General features: G+C 37.4%; 2 protein-coding genes across 2 annotated transcripts; one reads left to right on the top strand and one right to left on the bottom strand.

Moving 5' to 3' along the window:
* Positions 1 to 3824: 3824 nt before the first annotated feature.
* On the top strand, positions 3825 to 4859 carry LOC149927111 (zinc finger MYM-type protein 1-like). Its single transcript, XM_090157801.1, has one exon. The coding sequence runs from the start codon at positions 3825 to 3827 to the stop codon at positions 4857 to 4859; it is 1035 nt and encodes a 344-aa protein (XP_090013927.1).
* Positions 4860 to 12330: 7471 nt separating this feature from the next.
* On the bottom strand, positions 12331 to 12756 carry LOC149927110 (uncharacterized). Its single transcript, XM_090157800.1, has one exon. The coding sequence runs from the start codon at positions 12754 to 12756 to the stop codon at positions 12331 to 12333; it is 426 nt and encodes a 141-aa protein (XP_090013926.1).
* Positions 12757 to 18600: the final 5844 nt, after the last annotated feature.

Below are 18600 nucleotides of genomic sequence, written 5' to 3'. Positions count from 1 at the left end.
ATGGAAGGGGAAACCGAAGTGCTCGGGGGAAAACCCCTTAAACCAGTGGGGAGAGAACTTACAAACTCAACGCGTAACGAGTTGTTCCGAGTTTTCACCCAGTGCAACAAGCTGGGATCGAACCCGGCTCCTCTTGCTGCGAGGCGAAAGTGCTAACCACTCCGCCACCCCACCTCTTTTCTATCTCTTGTGCAGACACTCAAAACAAATATTTCAAAAGGGGATTGAGTGTCATCAGAACACGCGATTTAAATTTCCAAATGTAACTGAAAATATTGGCTTTTTTAGGGGAAGTTAGTAGTTGCAAAAAAACTAAAACTTAACAATAAACGATGTTCACTATTTTTTAGAAAAATAATTAAGGTGTTTAATAAGTAATTTTCATGTTTCAAATTTTAAAATTAAATTTCATACAAATCTTTAAACTTTTGATTATTTTTGTCGCAATGACTACTGCTCCGATTACTACAGCTGAGACTTTAATAATTGGCCAAATACATACATGCGAGGATTTAATGAATGTTTATCAACTTTTACATACGAGTTACACTGTAACAAAAATAGGTTTTTCGTTTACCCCACCATCCTTTTCTTTGTTTATTTAAAAAATACCAGACACCACTACCAAAAAATTACGCTTTACCGGAACTAACAAAGGCTTTTCGCGAATTGGACGGTAATGTAAATGGGAATTTGAAACATTTTATAAATCAAATACGATTTTTGGACGTGCGGTGGATTCAAGAGGTTGTTTCCATATAGACGAGTAAAGAAATTGTTTGCCAGTTTTTATTTAATTTTCACGGGGAAGGTATTTTGAAACAGAGGGAAGAAAATGGGGGTTATCCAGTAATATTTGTGATGGTAGCGGCATCTTACGGCTGATTTTTACAACTATAAACCTATTTTCATTGGTCTATGAACGTCGGCTGCTTATGTTGTTATTTTTGGATTACGATATACATGAAGGATCTCTTATCGTTTTACTATTATTAAATATAATTAGTTTAAATTAGCTTTGTTAAATGAGTTTCCAGGGTGGTTCCAAATGTTGCCTTAAAGGTTGTAAAAGCTTTCCTTTTGGTAAACTGAAATCTTCATTTAAAATCACTTTCAAAGCAAACCTACATTGAAAGATGCATTAAGCCTTGTCCGAAAAATATTTTTAAATTTAGATTTTAATATTATCATACCATGCTTTTTTTAGTTGTTAAGTTCATCTCCAGAAACTACGTTTTTCTTTTTTCGAAACCTTTTTAATCATTAACACTCAATATTTAAATAAATTAGTTTAAGATGTGGAACACTGAACCGCCACTTCGCCGGAACATTTTGTAAAAGTGTACAAGTAGTATAATTTACGTTCTGCGCAGACTCCCGTAATAGCCAATCAGGTTCTCCTTTCCTACCCACAATTCCCTCGGAAGTTCGTTAAAAATATTTCAAATGGAAAGCGGTTTTATTTACTCGTCTATTGAAAAGGAAAGAAGAAATGGCCTTACCTCACAGTTGGTTTTCGTTTGCAAATACTGCAAAATAACCAAAACTATTGCTAACACTGAAAAGGTTGATTCGAACGGTGGACGACCGAAAATGAATCATGATACCGCTACGGATCAAAACAATGATTCTGCAAAGGAAACCAGCAAGAAACAAGTGTCCCAAAATTATTTGGCAGTTTGGGGATTTATTGCCAGGGGCCGATTAACCCTTTCAGCGCCTCTATGCACATAAAAATTTGGCACCCCTTGGCATTGTCTAACGGGTTGGTCAGCTAAGTAGGGGCCAGCCAAGTACTTCGACCGTGGGGCTTTATATGAGTTTTGGTGGCCCTAGAAAAATTCCGCCCCAGGTACGTGCCTACTCTGCCTAATGGTTAATACGCCCCTGTTTGTTGCCATAGGTAGACTAAGTGGCCACGAAAATATGGACGAAGTTCTGTCACTAATCGGGATCCCAAACATGAGCAAGCGTGCATATCTCAAACGAGAACAAGAAATTGGAGAAGTAATGACAATATACAAATTATATAATTTATAGTAGAAATTCTAGTTCTGCGGCTCAAAGACGAATGAAGTACCGTGTCCCAGAGAAAGTTGTTTGCCATATCGTTATCCTGATTCAGTGCCGGATTACCGAAGACGCTAAAGAAGCTGCAGCTTAGGGCCTCAGGCTGGAAGGGGCCCCAAAATTTTCGGGGTTTTTTTTTTCGCTATTGCCTACCGGTGAATTTTTGCAAGGGGCTACATATTTACGAAATTAGGGGCGTCATATTCTTATTGGTAGATCCAATTGGTATTAAGAAATATTAATTTAACGAACTCTATCCATTTGGCGGTAATCCGCTACGGCCAATTTTTTATGGTGAGTATCAACGAATTGGCTGTAAATTGGAAGAGCATTCCAAGTCTGCATTATTTTGCAGACTTGGAAATAGCTGGAGTCCTGGTGCCAATGGCCCTTATAAAAATTAAAGGCCTTTAAAATAAATTATTCTAACGTTGGTTACAAGCCACCGGGGCCCCAAACTAAATGAAAAATATTTATTAAAAATTTCACGGAAATTTCTGGAAAAACATTTTTACTTAAGTAAAGTGACCAATTTTTAATATAGTATTGGCCCTCATTTCACCCTTCCCCCTGGGCCAGTGGCCCTCCATAAAAAATAGACTTAAGTGGGGTCGGGAGCCCGTAGGACCCCCGTTAAAAATATCACTTTTTTAAGTCTGTTATTTATATTATAAAATTTTGTTAGCAGTGCCAGCTATTTTAAATGAAAACCACGTTGTTTTATCTTTTCTTTTCCACGTGTATAGTGCCCTCTTTCGGCGCAGTATAATTATCTGAATTATACTGTTCAAAGGTGGCGGCACCGTACAGCGCACTAACCCAACAGCCTAGAAAATGTAGAGGCACATGCATATCGCTCGACGGCTTTCCCTCGCAGTTCGGTAGTGCCTTTTAGGCTTTGTTTTAAATTTGTGGTAGGCTTATTTAGCTACGTACGGTAGACCGGCGGACATTTTTGTCGTCCGAATTATTTTACTTGTGATTTCTGGAGAACAGATTGAATCGTTGACATTGGAGGCAAAAGTTTAAAACATCAGACAGGTAAGCAAATTAAATTGTTGAAATTGTGGTTTAGGTTTATTGTAAGACCAACATTTTTGTAGACTAGTCGGTTCTCTCAAGAACTACCAAAGGCCCAAAGCTAAAACTCAACGAAATATTTGTTAAAAATATTAAATTGTAAGTTTGTAACATTATGAAAAGATCTTTTGAAAGCGAATCTCAAAAGAGAAAAAAGAAACAAGCTCTGCAAGCCGAGACTAACGCTTTGTCGAAAGTTGTCACCTTTTTCAAAAAAGTTGATAAGTCAAATTTGCCATCAATAAAAGATGATACAAATCAATCAACTGAAATACGGTTAATACGTTCACCCTCTTCACCTCGGATTTCGGAGACGCGCACAGATGCTTCAGATAAAGATACTGTAGTACCAATAGCCGGACCATATTCTAATGACCTTGGACTTTGGGGCCATAAAATAAAGGAAAGTGAAATTGAATTTTGGCTAGAAAAAGGAGCGACGGAATGCCAAAATTGGGATATCCCATACTAATTCAAAACGGACAAATAAAGACCAATCGAGGTTCTGCACCAAAAGTCTCTTTCAGTCAATCAAAGTTAACGGAGAAAAATATAATAGAGACTGGCTAGTTTATTCCCCAGCTACTGGATGTGTGTTCTGTTTTGTATGTAAACTGTTTTCATCTACAGTGACTGCTTTAACAAATGGGTTTAATGACTGGCGAAATCCAAAAATGATTCAAGGACATGAAAACTCGGAAGATCATAGAATGGCGTTACTCACGTATGTAACAAGAAAGCGCGGTTCAACTATTAATTGTGCTTTGGTAGAAGAAACTAAAATTGAGCAAAGATACTGGAGAAGCGTACTGGAACGTATTGTGGCCTTTATATGTTCTTTGGCGGAACGTGGATTAGCGTTTAGAGGAGATGACGAAAAATTTGGTTCGGTACATAACGGAAATTTTCTCGCATTATTGGAACTTATTGCAAAGTTTGACCCTTTTATGGCAAGTCACATAGAAAAGTATGGAAATCGTGGAACAGGAAATCCATCATATTTATCGAAAATGATATGTGATGAGTTAATTATACTAATGGCGAATAAAGTGAGGCAATCAATATTGGACGATTTAAAAGAAGCGGGTTACTTTAGTATTTTTGTGGATTCCACACCGGATCTTTCGCGTGTAGATCAGTTTACCGTTATTGTTAGGTACTTGTCGCCAATGTCGCCACATCCTGCTGAGCGGTTTCTAACGTTTCTGAAACTAGAAGATCATAGTGGTGAAACCATGGCCAACCAAGTCATTGAGTACCTCACTAATGTTTGTCAGATTGACTTTAGTAAATGTAGAGGGCAGTCCTACGACAATGCATCCAACATGGCCGAGAAGTATAAAGGGATGCAGAAACGAATCTGTGATGTCAATAAATACGCTACTTATATTCCATGCGCTGGGCACTCATTGAATCTATTTGGACAAGCATCCGTGGCATGCTGTTTAGATGCCGTAAAATTTTTTGGAATTATACAACAGATTTACGTATTCTTTTCCACTTCAACGAAACGTTGGAAGGAACTAGCGTTTTTTTTGGTCCGAACTCTTAAGTACCAAAACGGCTATCCGATACAAGATGGGAAGCTTATTCGAAGTCAACATCAGCCGGAAGGCTATGACATTTTTATTTCATGTCTGCAAAAAATACACAACGATATTGAGGAAAAGGGGGATTGCGAGAAGAGACGCAAGAGCTTTATTAGATAAATTGGGAAATTTCGAATGTTAATGCTTATATTCTGGGATCGCGTATTATACCGGTTTCGAAAAACGAGTAAAGCGATTCAAAACCCAAAAATCTCATTAAGTAAACGCGCAAAATTACTCTCTTCGGTCTCGTCGTTTCTAAAAGACACGAGAGAATGTTTTGAGGAAATAGAAGATAAAGCGAAGCAAAAGCTACCAGATGTCGACTATAAAACTACAAATAAAAGAAAGATAACTAAAAAAAGGTTTTTTGGCGATAGTATAACACCAGACGCTGATGATAAATTTTCTCCTAGAGACAAGTTTCGTATTAATAGTTTTATTCCTATCATGTATAGTCTTGAAACAAATTTAAGGAAAAGAGCCCTTGCTTACCAAAAAATAGCTGAATTATTTTCGTTTTTTGTAAATTTAAACATTACGGATGCTGAACTTGAAGACGGTGTCAAGCTACTGGTGGAGTCATATCCCGAGGATATTGATGGCCAATTGATCGCCGAATTAAAACATGAAAAAAAAAACATTCTAAAGTAAAAAATACATGTAAAACTTTGTAATTTAAAAAATACTATTTCAATAAATAGTTTAAGTTAAGGTTGTGGGGGCCTCGAATTACTCCTAAGCTTAGGGCCTCAAATTACTCTTAAGCTTAGGGCCTAAACGGACGATAATCCGGCACTGTCCTGATTTCAAAACCCCGTATCTCAATAAAATCAATTTGAGAATACTTATTTAAATGTTGAAACAAGGTTATGCAATGTTTTATAAATAATGCATTCTGGTATTACATTGCCACTTTTATAAATATAAAAAAATGAACTTGGTTTCTCAAAAAAGGTAGCTCTCTTTCCATGAATGTGATTTGAAACAATCTGGCATTTTAAAAACTCGTGTTTTGGTCCTAAAACTTGAATTTATTTTCAATTTAATTTCTGTTGAGGAATGGTATAAAAATCTAACTCATGAGAGGAATGAAGCTGGAAAATTAGAAAGAGAGCTAGGCATTGCAAACAGAAACGTAATTGGCGGAGTAGTTGTCATCGCAGACTTGATAGTCGATGGAGGTTGGTCCCATCATAGCGTAGCCTTTCGCTTTTCGTCGAAAAATGGCGTTGCCATTAAGAAAATTTTATTTATTGGTATCCGCAGACATACTAATCGAGGGCTTCAATAAAAGTATGGAGATGCACGGAGTCAAATTCTGGACCCTAATTGGAGATGGCGATTTGTCAGTGCATAAAAAATTGCAAGAAAATGTTCCGTAACGAAACAAAATTCGAAAAAGTGATGTGCCAACCATCATATTCAAAATTATCGCTCTAGCTAAATCATGCAAAGGGGTTCTAATTCAGTCCAGAGTCGTAAGAAGGGGTAAAGGAGTAAGAAGCAAAATTGTTCATGTCGCGTCCAAAATGAACGAGGAGATGAACACAGAGACAGAAAACCACCAAAAAGGTCATTTCGATTTGGTCGCGCTTCACCATAAATATGCTGAGCGTCTCCTACAGGATATTAGAAATACTCACAAGCGTGTCTTTGGTAGTGCTCCCCAGATCCGGCTCTGGAGCCAAAATTCGGAACTGGTACATGCACCAGTTCCGAATTTTGCACCCATCTTTATCTTAAAGAAGAATTAACCATGTAATTTGGGATTTCTTACTTATTATTTACAGTGAAAGGGAAAGTGTAGCTCCTCGGAGTTGGTATTTCTCTCCCTTTCTCCACGTGGTGGCGCGCCGATACCGGAACCATCCGGCCGTCGTGTCGCTACTCTTCCCTTATATTGCGCGCGTGTGGGAGATAGGGTTGCCAGCTGTGGATGGTTATTTTCCCGAAACTGAAGACTGAATCACGCCAAAATAAATGTGAACCTGTGACTCTAAAAAGCGGTGTTTTGATTGCTATTTCCTTTTTATTCAACTTACTGATTGATATGAGTCGTGAATAGTTTTAGCATTTTTCAGCGTGCAGGTATATCGAAAAAAAAGTATTATCCTATACATTATTTTGTGAGCTTTTGAAGATGAGTTGGGGAAGCTACGGCCAACTTTTTTTTGGGGAGGGGGGCTTTGAAAACATTTTGGGGGGGGGGGCAATTTTGGAATTTAGGTCGGCCATGGTCGCCGCGACGCCACTGACTACACTAAAGAGATAAAGTAATTGTTTAATAATCATTTTTTAAATAAAAAAACCTAAGAAAAACTACTAAAAAAGATATCGGAGCCAGCTCCTTTATAACTGGAGCCGATTTTAGAACTTCGGAGCCGGAGCCGTGCGGAGCACTAGTCGGTCTTTGGTTGCCATACCAACTGCCGATAGTATTATTGTAACAAATCAGGACCGGACAAAACTGATTTATTAAACAAACCTCTCGAGTTGAAGATTTTAGAAGCGTCTCAACATGTTCAGGATTTGGCAAACTTAAGTACATATTCATTTGTTTAGTTAATCTTTTCCCATTAGTGATATACAAGAAATTTTATCATAACTAGCCTAACAAGCTTGTTATGGGATAATGAAACCAACAATCTAGCGGAAAACTTGTTGATAAAAATGTTATTTTTAGCGTGAAGCGCAATACATGTAAACTCTAGCTTAAGAAACCGTTTCTTAGTGTTACTTTACTCTCGTTATTTCCAGCGTTTAATGTCATTAGAAGACGCTTAGTGCTCTACACATTTTTATCAACAAAACTACATGTCGTTAAATGCGACGGAAAGCAAATATTTTATTGCCGCAAAGATACGCTGCTGCCGTTCTGTAGTTTCAATTAGCTCGTTAAATAATTGGAGCACACTGCCGAAACCGGGGTGGGCGGGGATTGAACCTGGGACATTTAGATCTTCAGTCTAACGCTCTCCCAACTGAGCTATTTCGGCTCTGAAAAATCCTCAAGGAAGGCGATAGACGTCGTTCCAAGTCGCTTTTAATAAACCGCCCTCGAATCCGGTACGACTCCCGAAGAAAAACTTAAAATTCGGAGGCCACTGCCGAAACCCGGGATCGAATTGCCAATTAAATTTTATTTTTTAAATACTTATCTTTTAAGCTCAGTTAAGTGCACCTTGGTTTCATTCATGTTAAATTGACTATGTGAGTAATAACAGATATTACTATTGGTATTGATCAAAAGTCTCTAATAGGGATTAGGGACAGGGATTATCATTATGATTTAGATATCGAATTCGATGAAAATTAGCGCAATTAAGAAAAATTGTAAAGATAATGGAATTCGATTTTTATAAAGGGGGTTAAACCCACACTCAAATGGGGTGCTTTTTTCTAAAGCGCTATGGGATATTTTTCCCTCCACTCTTGACCATCTATATTAATTGTTAAGTATTCGTAAAGCCCCATATGTCAAATTTCTTAGAATTCAAAGACCTATTTAATAAAAACTAATTCCAGTGTTAAATATAATTGAAACTAATGTTAAACTAAAAAACCTAAATAACTTTTGAACGCTACATACAAATTAAAAATAGTTTATAAATCTTATAGAAATTAATCAACCCCCGCTTTAAAATATAAAATTAAGATAATTAATTAAACAGTGTACCTAATATAAATTATAAACTAAATCCCTGCCTTAAGCAATGCTAAAATTAGATCCCTTGCATTATAAAGCTAATTGGCGTATTTTCCCTCTGCCACAAGACCATGGTGCAATAAATTCCGAGCCGGTGTGACCCAGGTTTTCCCAAAAAACTTTCAAAACTAGACCAATAATATCCCTTCAGCTCACAGTGATCCCATGGAAACATTATCATGTTCGCGAGCCTCTAATCCACTACCAGGTAGCGATATTCCAACAAAAAGCGCACGTTTTCCAAGGCCAGGCCACAGCGTCGAAAGGGCGCCCGGACATTTCCACTTGGCAACAGAAAATCAGGAACCTCGAGACTCTCTGTCCCCCCCACGCAGCGCCGAGCGCCCTTTCGTAGGTCAGACGACGTCATACGTCCCATGACAGGACTTAGATATTAATTAACCCTCGTTGCAACCCTCATGATCGCAACAACCATCACTGACTACCTAGATGAACTACATCGAGGGCATTCCGACCGGAAGAGTATAATCCAAGCAGCCATGAATCTGGGAAATGTAATGCCCTCAACACTCTCAAATCACCTGTTGATCACTCAATATCTAGCCGTACCGAGAGAAGAAACTCAGATGACCGAGACCGATTCCCTCGTCTAACCAGACGTTTCAGACTGAAACCCGAAGTACCTACACCGCTTGTAAGAAGTTCGTCATCGTCATCCGGACATCCGTTCCGTAATCCGGGCATCCGTGCCGTATGCAAGAAGTCCCCCGTCGAGCCCCTCCAAGAAAACGCGTGTGTGTGTGTCTTGCGTAATTTGGAACCCCGTAATCCGGAAGCTCCCGTAACCCGGAATCCCGTGAATCGAAGAGCAGCCACGAATTAAGTGATAAGTAGAAATTTATCATAATCCCCCCCCCTTGTAGAGTACCCAGGGTCGAAATACGAAATAGCCGGTGAAAACGTGGATAATTATTTTTGGAAAGAATAGCTTAATCCCTCGCTATTGTTCGAGAAAAGGGTTAAAGCAGGTCCCCTTTAGGTCGAGAGTTCATTCCACTTTATGTATTTATAGAGTTAGGATTACCTTTTTCTTTCGCGCTGTACCCTCGTTGTTATCATTTTTGGAGTTAATGATTGTCATTGTTTAATTGTAGAACCTTTAATTGTAGTAGTTTAATTGTAGTGATTGTTATTAGTGTTAGTGTATATTTATTTCTGCCCCCTAAGTATTTTAAACCTGAGGTTAGGTATACCGGAACAGATCCCATTGAAAACCGTAAGAGATAGTTTCATTAATAAATTTAAGGTCCAAGAGTGTATTTTTATGTTAAAGTTCCCCCTCGTATTCTGGAAAGTTAAAAGAACTATAGTGAAGATGGCTTAACCATCATTATTGTTAAGTAGAATTATTCCCTCAATCCCCCTCATTATGTTCATTTTGTATTTTAGTGTTTTTATAAAATTAAGTGTTAAATAAAGATTTTGTGAATTCGAATCTCCCCCACTTTTTATTTTTCTTTCCCCCATATGTAACCCCCTCTCTCAGATTTAATTCACGTCACGAAAAGGCCACGATTCGCATTTTTTCATCATTTTTCCCCGCCTTAGTGAATTAATATCTTTGAGCAAGGGCTAGGAATATTTCCGTCAATCATCACATGACGATTTTTCCTAAAAAGGTTGCAATCTACGAAATACCAATATCAAGGATACAAGGATAGGTTTGACCCAATGATTACATCCCAGGTAGCAAAATAACGTTTGTAAAATGGTCAATATTTGGTTTAAGGTCAAAATAACGTTTAATGGTTATTATCCCACTAATTATAAATGTTTATATTTAGTAAAATATTGACCTCTTTAAGAACTCATGTTTTTATCAAAATAGTTAGGTTGAAAAACCGCGTTATTTAAATTATATTCACCACATTCAAAAACGTCACTTTTAATATGGATATTTAAGTTAAAATAACGTTATATTATTTAACTTTTTTAAGGGTATATCTTTTGGCAAACATGAGATGTTTTTATGTTTGCTAGCTATCAACTAATATTTTAATGCCACTAATAATAAAAGTTTATATTAATTTAAATATTAACCACTTCTTAAACATGTTTTAATAAGAATATTCTAATTAAAACATGTTATAGAAGTGGTTAATATTTAACTAAATATAAACTTTATTTATGTTTGTTTGTCCGCTATAGGAATCTACAGTTTTCAACTTAGGTCAACCACATTTGGTATACTATATCATGGTACCCTGACTGTGGTTTTCGACGGTTACGGTCGGCAAAACAACTTTAATTAATTGGATTAATTTAATAATTAGGTATACCCGCTATACACAAGATACTACACTTTGGTTTTAGCCAAAAGACCGAGTTTCTTCATTCTTTGGCCCTACACACGAAAAACGCTTAAAGTATAGTCATGTTTTTAAACGCCTTCTTCTATAAACACTAGGCCGTATGAAATTATTGTGAAATCAACGTATAATTGTTTGAAATTGGCATAAATCAGTTGGTTATATAGGGTACGGTGCCATGCTTGGAGAGAGTTATACCAGCGTTGTACTTGCGTCTTGGACGATGCTAGTCACTGGCATCTAATAATTGATAATTGCCTGCACAGTTTAGTGTAAGGGAAATAATTTCCTATAATCCGTTAAAGGCGTGTATCCCTAAGAAAGAAAAACGTCCCGATGGTTTTGACCATTGAGTTGGGAATATTAATCTAGAGGTCCAATCGAAACGTCGGATTTCAGTATTTCGCGAAACAAGTTTTTATAAATAAGAATACTGTCGTCTGCTCCCATCGGCGTCCCAAATAACGAGAAAACGTTATCATTCTACCCGTGGCGCCGTCTATCTCTCAATGATTCGTTCAAATAAGACGCGTTTTCAAGCAAAAAGATTTTTTTCTTCAAAATAATGGATGGCGCCACGGGTCATATGATAACGTTTGCTCGTCATTTTAGAGCAGACGGCACATTCGTATTTTTCAAAAACTTGTTTCGCGGGGAGCAGCTTTGATTGGATCTCTAGATTAATATTCCCAACTCAATGGTTTTGACACCAGTCGAAGAAGAATTGGTTTACAACGCCATTCATTGTTACGTGTGTGAGGGTCTTCTCACGCAGAGCGATTCGGGAGTTAGAGACCATTGTCATTATTCCAGTATATTATACTTATATCGGTGATTATCTTTATCAGAAAGCTAACGTCTAATTACATTTTATATGACGTTTTCGCGGAGTGACCCACAATTCGTGTAATTTAAAGCTAAGAGTTGGAAAGTTTACACCCGTCGTCAGGCACAATTTATCACGGTACGTAATTTTTCCCTTTCTACTGTCGACGAAATTATATCTAAAATATATTTATTTTCAAATTGTAGATACGATGCCAATCTTATTATGCAGAGGATTAAGTCGATGAAGGAACATAAAATTTCCTGCATTCCATCAACCACCGAAACTGATACAAGTTTCGCTATCGGTCGTCTCCGTTTCATCGATTCACTTCATTTAATGCCAGCTTCCCTCGAAAATCTAACTGATAACTTAGGAAATTTTTCCGAACCCCCCATTGCTATCTTAAACTCTTTCTATCCTTCGCATCAAATCCCGTATTATCTTAAAAAATTAACCTTTTGTTGTGTACGATCTCATAAGAAGTACACATTGTAACTAAAACATATTTATTGATAAAATATCATATTGAGAAAGGTTGCACACTGCGTGCCTGTCAATAGGTTGCCGGTGTTTATATACAGCTAGATTGTCACGTGATACGATAAGCATGATAAGAAGTTTGTTTTTTATACGAAATATACACAACATCACTTCCTCCTTTTTTTAAAGTCCGTATCGTTCGGGCACTTTACGGTGCCGTTGTGGCCTTATTACTGCGGTGGATTAAGCGTCGTTCATGATGGTGATGTTTTGTGGTGCAGCCGTAGGTGGTGGTGCAGGCGTGGAAAGCCATACGAAGTCATCAGGTGGTACAAGTCCACTTGATCGCGAAGATGAATCGGCTCCCAGTTGTCGTTTGCGTAGCTGATTTTGGTGTCTGCGCAAGAGCTGATCGCCGCTGTTTACCTGGAACATGGCACGTCCGATGAATTTTGTAATTGTGCCCGGAATCCATTTAGGGCCGCGAGAATAGTTGCGAATGTGGACGTTGTCTCCCAACTGTAATTTGCTCCGGTGTGGTTCTGGCGTTTCGGAAACATTGGATTGAAGACGAGGATTGCAAAGGTCCAGACGAGACGTTATTATTCTTCCCATCATCAGCTCAGCTGGAGACTTGCCCAATAAATACGGAGTTCTTCTGTGAGCCATCAAGATCCGCTGGATTATCTCTTCAAGCGTGCCCAGGCTGTACTTTTGCAGTCCCACGTTCAGGATGTCGGTTTCTTCGCCACTTCCGCCCGACAGTTTTCTTATTTGCTGTTTTACCGTCCTCACTGTCCGGTCTGCTTGGCCTTTGATTGAGGGTGATACGGCGCTATCGTGATGTGGCGTATTCCATTTCTCCGAACGAACTCCCCGAACTTTCCGCTGGTGAAGCAAGTCGCGTTGTCAGATACGTGAGTTCTTGGTATTCCGAATCGAGCCATCATGGGTCTAAGTGAACGAATGGCACACTCGGTTGACGTGGTGGAAACGTTATCCACCTCCATCCATTTTGAGTACGCGTCTACGACGATGAATATCAGCTTTCCTTCAACAGGCCCGGCGAAATCGCAATGCACTCTAGTCCATGGTTTCGTGGCTGCGGGCCATGGTGATAATTTCTTGGCTGGTTCGGCTGCTGTGGACTGACAAGAGTTGCATTGCGCGCAAAAATGGGAGATGTCATTGTCCATTCCTGCCCACCAGAACGTGGATCTTCCTAAAGACTTCATTCTCACGATACCTTGATGCGGATCATGTAGCTGGTGAAGTATATCCTGTCTTAACGTTTCGGGTACAACGACTCTCTGACCAGACATGAGGACGCCATTCATTGTCGACAATTCTTGTCTTCGGCGATAATAAGGTTTAATTTTTTCTTCCTTGCCCTCAGAGTGTCTAATGTAACGAAGTCGTTTTTAATTTTATAATCAACAACACATATTGAACTTGCAACCATCTAAGCCTTAAAATTGAATAAAAACTTCCTTTCTTCAAATAGATTGGTTTTCCACCCCTGGCCCCGAAATTTGCCAACGTGGTAGACACGTGCCTAATGGGAGATATACTACTGGCAGTGTGTCTTAAAAACGTGCACTGTGTTATTTAGGAAAGATCTTAGACATTGTTTCGTAAAGCAAAACCTTTAGCATTGTTAAAAAACATTTTTAACAGATGCTATTTTAGTTTATTTTATTTGCTAGATTAGATATTAAAAAACAGTCTGTTATATATGTTACTTTAAATGACGCAATATATTTGATTTACTAAAATTGAACAGGTGCATAAGGCGGGGGCCTAAGATCTCGTCGTAGCGAGGGTCTTAAAAATAACAAAGCCATAAAAAATAATATTCTTACACAAGGCGTCTTAAAAGAGCGTAATCCGCGACAGCTTGATTTAAAAAAAATAAACAATACGTACGTTTTTAGGAGTTAATTTTAATTATTGCGAAACCTAGTTCTAATATATTGGGATTTTATTTACTTAAAATTTGGAACAATTAAAATCCCGGTGTTATTTCATTTTATTCGAACCAGCAATACTTTTCTGGTATTTGAAGGTTTTTAGTTACAACTGACCTTCAACATTGTTTAATAATATGATCAAATATTTATTTTGGAAAAGAAACAGTAATAGTTAGTGAAAACCAGAAATCCCAAATATAATATAAAATTTAGTTCCGTTTCCCTTTGTAAATAAAATATTTGATACGAATACAACGTTTTATCTACTACAAAAATTTAAAACAAAGAAAAACAATGCTAACAATCCTGCTAGAGGGCGATTTATAAAACTTTATTATTCGAAATAAATATTTATTTCTACGAAATCAATCTTTGTAGAAATTACAACTTGATATGCCATCTATCCTTATTTAAAACGAAGTGAATGGAGTGTAAACGCTATTAACTAGCAACCCTAGACTAAACACTGATTGAAGGTCATGAAAGGCTTAAGCGTTATGAAAAACCGCGATACTCGGTCGAAAGGCACTTAGACCGACGAGAAGAAAACTTATACTGGGTGTTTCGAATACGGATGTCGTGAAGGGCGTTTTCTTTGGGTACAGATGAGTCGAAAATGACTCATGAACATGGGTTCTACATTGCTTCGTTTCAGAGGTAAGAGCCCCTAAAAATTACCGTCTAAAACAACTCAAATCGAAAAAATGTACGAACGATATTCTGCCTTAAACCAAATTGTTTGCATTAAAATAAATAACCAAAAATAAATAAATAATCAGCTAGGCTAATACCGAATTCACCAGCTTAGGCCCAAGTCATCGAGCGACTTTTAATGCCTTAAACAGGTGGCTTGATTACAATGCGTATTAGGGTGGTGGCAAGCCATTCGTGCCACACGCGCCATTAGCTCCTTACACTTACTATTACCGTAAACCTCTACAAGCATTGGTTTTTTCTTGATGAAGCGATCAAATTATTAACAAGGGTCAAAAGTTTATTAGTGAACTGTTAGAAATATGTTTTGTTTAATAATGATTTAAGTAATGCCAAACTAATTTAAATTACTCGATTCCATTCAGAAACCTAGTGTTAAATTTAATTTTTAGCCAAACATTCATATGGTAAGTAAGATTGACCATTTAACCAAGGCGGTAAAATATAAGGTCCAACTAAACGGTCGCCGACAATGCCACACCGGACATTTAGTCTAATTGGCTCTTGATGAGCCCCTACAATAGTCGCGTGTGGGTTTCTAAGGCTCCACTCGTGGTTTTATGCACATTAAATACCCCGTCTCTTAAGAAATTGGCCTCGTCAGATGTCAACAGGTTACTCTTAAACTGGAAGTCATTATCGACTCTCTTCACCAAGTACTAACGAAAGTCAATTCACCGAGGATACTCCACTGCGTTTAAGCCTTGAACCTTTTGAAAGTGGTATGGCTGTAAATAATACTCCTTTAAATTCTAAAATACAATTTTGCATTTTACAATTTAGAGGGCAAAATGCCTGCATTCGGTAAGACAATTTTCTGTTCGGAAGGTATAAAATTAAAATTTTTCTTATTTTTCCTTCAACTTTGAAACTAGTGTGGAATATTTTACTAATTCAGAATATGCTGACATGCACCTTATCTACGGTTGGTTTGAGGGAGATGGCGAAGAAGCTCGAAAGTGGTACCAGGTGCAGTTTCCCGCCAGAAGTGAACCACATCGTCGCACGTGCATAGATGTTGATCGTAGACTGAGAGAAAGCGGGCAAGCACAACCAGCAAGTAATTGAGAGAGAGCGCAAGACGTTCCAGAAGCTACTGAAGAACTGGTAATAATACTGTTATTATTTGTTCGTACTCTTAGGGCTGCGCGAGTAGTGGTTTTAGGCAATCGAGTCGGTTATCAAGTACGAATTTTTTTATCGAGTATTCGAGTTCAGTAATATTAAAGTTGAGTACTTTATTAGGGGAAATTTCCTCTTATTCGAATCAAGTAATTAAGAAAAACCTAGAGTTATATTTGTAACAAGTCGGGTTATCGAGTATTTCATTAGGAACTGGTTTTATTCGAATAATTAGGAAATTAAACATTCCTTTTATTTAAATGAACCACAGTTTCCACAACTTTAGTACCTTAAAGTGACAAAAGAGATATAGAAGATTAGAATACTAAGCTACTAGCCTAATTGTAGTTATTAATTGTAAATAGCAATACAATGAACTATAAATGTACCGTCTGTCTTAATATTGCTTAGGATGATAAGACTCCTGAGTCCTACCACCGGCCGACATCCGAACTCGTGAAGAGACTTCGAAGTGACTCTCCAACCCAAAAGCAAAACTCAATAAAATTGTTTGAAGAAAAAGAACGCAGGTGCACTACCATGATACATCCCCAAAGGTAATTTAAAGCATTTTTGTTTGTAAAACTTGTGGGTACCGTTTATTATTGCCCCCCCCCCCCAAAAAAGTTGCAAAAACCTCTCTTTTTACAATTTTAAATTTTGCTGAAAGACATGCTAAGTTTTAGTATTTGCAGTAGTTTTGGATTTAGATTTCCCTGATTAAATTGTTTACATTTATTTTAAAATTAAAAGCAAAGAAATTTGTTGAGTTTTGTACATTTTTGGGAAGGGAATTTTATAGTTTAACTGCGTAAAATATTGAATTGATTTTTCTTGATGTATTGCCGATGGAAAGGGAAGTAAATCGTTTAAACTGAGGATATATTAATTGTGAGGGGCGAGTTTAAAAAGATCGTTGTCAGGTTGACTTTAGCAAACGCAGACAGAACAGTGATGGGGCGGAAGTTTCCCGGATTATTAATGTAACCTTGTTTAAAAATTGGAGTTATTATACCTTTTTTGAGGATGCTGGGATACGTTCCGGTTTTAAAGCTTAAGTTAATTAAGTACACAAGTGGTTTATTTAGGTGCTCGCTATCAATTTTGGAGAAATTCCGTCTTTGCCAGGTGCAGCTTTTGTTCTCTAATTAATTATAATTTAGTTTATTTCGGTTTGGTCAACGTCTAAAAGAAATAGAGAATTAGGAGTGTTCTTCACTGTAGCATACGTGTCTATGTTAGATGATTTGGCGTAAGCCAGTATAAAAAATCGTTAAATTCGTTTGGTTATAAGTTGATTGGTGGTTTTTTAGTTTTAGTCTAGTCAATTTAACCGTTGAAATGGAAAAAATTCGTGACAAGAAAAACTCAACGGAATTGTACTTGTATTGGGGTCCTGTACAACATATTAAAGTGGTCTATTTTGAGATTTACCCATATTTCTATAGGTCGGTTTAGAATAAGCTTTTTCTTGGCCGAATGAATTCCCACAAGGTCATTTTGAAAAATAGTGAATAGGGAACTTGCTTTCTTTATCGCCTTTTCAGCGGACGTGACTAGCTTGAAATCCTTACGTAAACGTAAGTTTTCTATGGTTTTACCTTAGGAGAACCCAAAAAAAAAAATTTTAATGTTAATGTTAATTTAATTTAATTACTTACCAAACACCGCATTATTCATTAATTTGAATAGGTCCTTTTCAAAGTCATTAGCCGCCATCTTCCTTTTCTCCGTGTTGAAGTCGATGTATGTCTTTAACCAAGCCCCCTGCTCAAATTTCAAAATTCGGTGAATTTTTGATATTTTGAGTCCCTTTTCTACGTAGTATTTCAGGTTTCGATAATGAACTACCTATCGTTCTTTATTGAAAAGGTTGGGGACTAGTTTCGGTAGGCTTTCTTTGATTGGAATTTTCAATTTCGTCATCTGGGTTTTGGAATAGTCGGATAATAACTCGGGTTTAATTGACATCGATTCGGGTGCTAGCGGGTAACAATTATGCTCGTCGTGTAACACGCTTGGATATTCTAGATCCACTTCGACAATATAACCTTCCGGAGCATCGTCGAGACATCTTAGAATTTCACGTTCACTGTCTGGAGACTGCTCAACCCATTTGAAACCCTTCATGGGCATAGCGTCACACATTACGGTTCCATACAAGTTATTTGCGTCTGTTGATTAAAATTATCATTAAAATTAATTTTTTTATTAATTTTTTAATAAAATTTTTTAAATAATTTTTTTTTATTATTTTTTGTATAATTAAATGTATTATTAAAATTTTGATTATTCATACCGAGATAACAAATATATTTATCAAGCTTGGACGGATCAAATGTATCTAGATACTTGTTGTTGGCTTGTGCGAAGCGTTGGCTTATCATTAAACCCCTCCTCGGATCCCCTTTTCTCTGAACAAATGCATGTCTTCGTCTAGAAATAGGTCTAAGCGTACTTTTGTCATAAAAAGGGCCGTCTGCCACGCAAATCCTGGACCGGTGTAGGAATGGGCGGGATCTAGACGGTATGAGTTCATACACATTTGACGGAAATTTTGAAAAACGTCCGCTAGAAGGAGTGTTTCAGACATTACATATAGATCGTGGTATCCCCCTTTAAAGATATAAAAACGTTAATTTATTTAAACTAGCAATAATTAATTAATTCAAACCCAAATTTTCTATGTTGAACATTTTCCAGACGC

This window comes from Leiobunum rupestre, chromosome 9 (assembly GCF_980474605.1).
Source record: "Leiobunum rupestre chromosome 9, qqLeiRupe1.1.hap1, whole genome shotgun sequence".
Lineage (NCBI taxonomy): Eukaryota > Metazoa > Arthropoda > Arachnida > Opiliones > Sclerosomatidae > Leiobunum > Leiobunum rupestre.
This window is presented reverse-complemented; position numbering and strand designations above follow the sequence as displayed.